General features: G+C 35.2%; 1 protein-coding gene across 1 annotated transcript; it reads left to right on the top strand.

Annotated features, from left to right (window-relative positions):
- The first annotated feature begins 605 nt into the window (after window positions 1-605).
- Window positions 606-3,139, top strand: LOC108469825 (zinc finger protein BALDIBIS-like). Its single transcript, XM_017770924.2, has 3 exons — window positions 606-1,117; window positions 1,201-1,597; window positions 1,750-3,139. The coding sequence occupies exons 1-3, from the start codon at window positions 994-996 to the stop codon at window positions 2,744-2,746; spliced, it is 1,518 nt and encodes a 505-aa protein (XP_017626413.1). The 5' UTR covers window positions 606-993; the 3' UTR covers window positions 2,747-3,139.
- Window positions 3,140-5,199: the final 2,060 nt, after the last annotated feature.

Below are 5,199 nucleotides of genomic sequence, written 5' to 3'. Positions count from 1 at the left end.
ATAATCATAACAAAATAGTTAACTCTTCTTTGAAAAGCATACAAAAAACTTGAAAGGATTGTTAAGTATCCTTAGCTCAACACCCAATAAATATAGAAATACTCTTAAAGAAACATATTCTAATAAATTTCCCTCAAAGATATATTAGTAAATAATATACAAAATATATAACACTATATTTTTAATGGAAAATATAAATTCAAACTTTAAAAATAATGTTAAGAAAAAAAAAGGAAAGGAAGAACTACAAAATTTAAAAATAAATATTAATAACCAACATGAAATATACGCATAATTAAAAAAATCACGGTTACTTTACATCATGTCAGTAACTGTTATATAATTATTTTTAAAAGGTAAGTGTTTATTATAAGAATAAGTAAATTATTACTTGTTAAACTATTTAATGAAATATATAATTGGGTGAATTTACAGTCTCTTAAAATTTTTCCTTTTTTGTTTTGTTCAGATCCCTTACTACTTTTTTTTTTTTTAATTTCACCTCATCTGACCTTTTTGCATGATCTCTCTCACATGTAGCATTTTAAAACGATTGCAAATAATATAATAATTATATATCAGAATTACTTATATATAAAGGTGGTCCTGCTGAGTCTATGGCTGACTGACTTCGAGGGAGCTCGTGTAAGATAAGCAGATAAAAAAAATATATTCCCTCCAGCTACCTTTCTTTTTGGTTTTTTCTTTGGGTTAATTTTAAGCCAAAACTGAACAACCTCTTCAACCAAACCCCATATTCATATACATATATATAGTTTCACTGAGTTTGAAAAAGTTCAAAAATCAATCTTTCCCTTCTTTCAGAATCCAAAAAGAAAAACCCAAAAGAGAGAGAGATCTGTTGGGTTGTGTTTTACTTTGTAGCAAATTAAGCTTCTTCTATTTTGTAGTATAAACTAAATCACCAGGTTTGAACCAGTAGTTTAGTTTAGGTTTCACGAAGCTGCTTCAATTCATCAAAGTATATCAGAAATGATGTCTCCAGATGGGCTTTCGATTCCCTCAACTGTCAAAGGTTTAGCTCAAGCTCAACAACCAAATCCAAACCCTAACCCTAATCCAGTGAAGAAGAAAAGAAATTTTCCAGGAACGCCAGGCAAGTTTATGTAATATCAAGTTATCACTATTATTAACTTTTAGAAGTGTATTTTCTTGATGGATTTTTGTTGAATTAAGCAGATCCAGATGCAGAGGTTATAGCTTTGTCCCCAAAATCTCTCATGGCGACCAACAGATTCCTCTGTGAAATCTGCAACAAAGGTTTCCAAAGGGACCAGAATTTACAACTCCATAGGAGAGGTCACAATCTGCCATGGAAGCTGAAGCAAAGAACAAACAAAGAAGTTAGAAAGAAAGTTTACATCTGCCCTGAAAAGACCTGCGTTCACCATGACCCATCCAGAGCTCTAGGAGACCTCACTGGCATCAAGAAGCACTTCAGCCGGAAACACGGCGAGAAGAAATGGAAGTGTGAGAAATGTTCCAAGAAATACGCAGTTCAGTCGGATTGGAAAGCTCACAGTAAGATTTGTGGCACTCGAGAGTATAGATGTGACTGTGGAACTCTCTTTTCCAGGTAACTCCAAATGCTTATATATAGTTTATGGGGAATTTCGTATGATTATTAGTTTGTTGGAGTATTTAATGAGGTCTGACCCTAAAATGGCTGCTCTTAGTTAACGATTCGAGAAGGGTTTTTATTAGTTTCTTTCTTTTTATATCATACAGGAAGGATAGCTTCATAACTCATAGAGCTTTCTGCGATGCTTTAGCTGAAGAAAGTGCGAGATTCACCTCGGTTTCAACGAATGTTAACCCAGCGGCAGCATCCTTTAGAAATGATTTGATACATGGGGCCAATAACAATGGGATGCACCAATTTTCATCAGGGTTTAGGCCAGAGTTCGGTGGTTTAGAGCTAGTCGACAACCTCAACTCAAATGGGCAAAAGCCAAGGCTACAGTTATGGCTTGACGAAGCTAATAACCCTTTTGGTATCCCCAGTAATGCAAACGCTTTCTTAGCACCAAAATCTACAAGCTTTCCTGACTTGGGAATGGCACCAATGAACATGTTTGGATCACTGACTACACAATGGCTCGGCAAGTACCCAGAAGATGCATCATTTGCAGGTGCAAACCTCAACATGTCAGCATTGCGACAAGGACCAAAACAAGAAGAAGAGAACAAGGGAGATTTGTCTGAATCCATAACATCTTTGTATTCCAACAATAGTCTCCAACAACAACAACAACAAAACTACACTCACATGTCAGCCACTGCACTCTTGCAAAAAGCAGCCCAGATGGGATCTACAAGAAACAACCCAGCAATTAACAACAGTGGCTTTGGGTTAATAAGCTCCAACACTTACGACCAAAACAAGAACCATGTTTACAAGCTATTCAAGCAAACGAACGACCAATCTGACAACATAAATGAATTAGTGAGTTCACTGTCCTCAAATCAAGCAGCCATTGTGAAAGACGGGTCTGCATTAGATGATTTAAAGCCGAGCTCATTTGTTAGAAACGCCAGCAGCAAAGGAAAACAAGGTGACCAAGCGGTTGTACTTGCATCGAAGCTGAATAACACAAATTCAAATGAAGTTGAATCGAGCTTAACCAGAGATTTTCTTGGCGTGGGAGGTGAATCAAGCAGACCGTTGTTGCAACAAGAGCTAGCCAAATTTGCTTCAATGGGTTCCATTCACCCATGGAGTTGATTTAGAGTAGTGGACACTCACACCATGTAAATCAAACAACGAGTCATGGACTGGGAAATGGAGTCTTGTGAAAGGTGGTGGGGGGCCACTGGACTGCGGTGGTGGAAGAGACTGAAGAGAAAAAGAGACTTGGCAGTGGTTTGGGCCCTCCATGCACGTAGATTTTTCACCGTTTTTATTACTACTATAGTTCCTGTGTTTTTTTTCTTTCAACTTTCATTAATTTGCATTGTCTTTTCATCCCTTCTACTGTGACGGCTATGACAAATTTCCTAGCTGGACTCCAAATAAAATCAGACAATTACCTATGTTTTCAGCCTCTATGACTGACCTTCCTTCTATGTCAAAATGTTCAACTCAATCAATACCCACTTTTCTTTGCTTTTTCTCAAATACTCACTTTTCCTTCGTGTCGTGCATGAAAAAAAAATTGTTTTGCAGTTTGCATGAGGTGATGAAAAATACAAGGGAATATTGTATATGTAGAAATAATATTATTGAAAGAGATGGTTATACTTTTTAAAAATTATCTCTTATTAATTGTAAAACCAACACCAAAAATACTTTTGTCATAAAAAAATGGTGCTACTAGTAGTTGCGAAAATTCACCGTTTAGCATTTTTATAATTAGATTAAATTTTATTGATGTAATATTTTTCTCCCAATTTATAATATTGAGAGGGTAAAAATATTTTGTCTAATTTTATAAATGAAATTAAAATTCATTATATATGCGTTATTTTAGAATTTTTTTATTTTTAATATAATTTATAGATTTTGAGCATATTTATCAGAATAGGCATGTTTTCCCCTATCTCTACAGTCGGGTTTTTTTAAGGGTTTGGGTTATGGATTTGTTAGGGTTATTTTTTTTAAAGTTTAGGGTATTTTAAGGTAGTAAATAGATTTTAAGGTTTTCTTATGATTTAAGATTTAATGGGAGGTTGATGTGATGTCTCGTGATAAGTTTTATATTTATGATTGATCGTACTTGAAAACTAACTATTATCACGATGAAGACAAGCGCACCTATCGAATAGTAGTATAGTTTATAGCAAGACCGGAATGTCGAACCCACAGGAACTGAAAGTATTAGTATTAACTTTCTTTTTGTTATCTAGCCTAAAAATAAGGGGATTTGTTTTATCTAAACTAATTAACTAAACTAAGAATGAACAGAAAGTAAATTGGGGAAATACTTTTGGGAAAACTGATTTATTTAGACAATACCCAAAGGAAAAATCCACCTAGACTTCTCTTATTATTTGACTCTGAATCAGACGATTTGTTCACATGACTTGATCCATAGGAATCCTTAATTTATGTTATTATCTCTCTTGAGACTAACAACGTCTAACCCTAGGTTGATTAATTGAAATATCTTTCTAATTAAAACCCCTAGTGTTGCATTAACTCGATCTATGGATTCCCTTATTAGGTTTGACCCTAATCTGGCAGATTTATGTCGCCCTATGTCTAGGGGTGCAATCAACTCTGCTTAATTATGCTAGATCTACTCTTAGACAGAGACTTTTGCTCCTCTGAATAAACACATCAATACTTGAATCAATGTCCTGGAATATTAAGACTAGAATTAAGAACAAATCAAGTATTTATCATATAATTCAGAAAATAATAACAAGATCTATCTTAGGTTTCATTCCCCTTAGGTATTTAGGGGATTTAGTTCATATGTGTAAAAGAAAACATCTTAGAAGAATAATAACAAAACATAAAGAAAACCCCAAAACCTCTGAAGGAAATTGAAGGGAGATCTTCAGTCTTGAAGGAGAATTCGGCTTCTGAGATGGATCAATCGACTTTCTTCGAGTAATTCCTTGCCTCCTACTCTGTGTATCCTTTCTAGGTACCTCCTGGGGTGTTTATATAGGCTTTAGAATGCTTCAAAACCCTCAAGAGTGGCCTTTTCCAAATAGGACTAGACTTGGGTTCGACAGGGACATGCCCGTGTGACACGTCCGTGTGAGGTGGCTTAGGCCGTGTTGTAATTTGTTAAATAGACACGGGCATGTAAACTACTCGTGTGAGGAAGTCCAGGCCATGTTGATTTCCCACGTTGACTCATTTTCTCCGTTTTTGGCCCGTTTCTCGCTCTTTTTACTCTCCTATGCTTACCTAAGTATAAAACATGAAATTAAAGGATTAGGAGCATCGAATTCCAAAAATCTAATGATAATTCATCCAAAAATATGCTAAACATGGGATACAAATATGTATAAATTACGACTTATCAAATACCCCCACACTTAAGCGTTTGCTTGTCCTCAAGCAAAATCCTAAACTCATGATCGCGTGGTTTCGTGATAGGTTTTAAATATTTATAATTAATCGTTCTTGAAACTAACTATTATCGCGATGTAGGCAAGTGTACCTATCGAACAGTACTATAATTCTAGCAAGACCGGATTGTCGAACCCAAAAGAACTAAAAGT

This window comes from Gossypium arboreum, chromosome 7 (genome assembly GCF_025698485.1).
Source record: "Gossypium arboreum isolate Shixiya-1 chromosome 7, ASM2569848v2, whole genome shotgun sequence".
Taxonomy (NCBI): Eukaryota; Viridiplantae; Streptophyta; class Magnoliopsida; order Malvales; family Malvaceae; genus Gossypium; species Gossypium arboreum.
Note: the sequence above shows the minus strand (reverse complement) of the source record. Positions and strands in the feature narration are given on the sequence as shown.

Excerpts from the sequence above, each read along its gene's own strand:
- LOC108469825 (XM_017770924.2), top strand. The coding sequence starts at position 994 with ATGATGTCTCCAGATGGGCTTTCGATTCCCTCAACTGTCAAAGGTTTA. Across the intron at positions 1,118-1,200 it reads AAATTTTCCAGGAACGCCAG|ATCCAGATGCAGAGGTTATA; the intron begins GCAAGTTTATGT and ends TGAATTAAGCAG. Across the intron at positions 1,598-1,749 it reads TGTGGAACTCTCTTTTCCAG|GAAGGATAGCTTCATAACTC; the intron begins GTAACTCCAAAT and ends TATATCATACAG.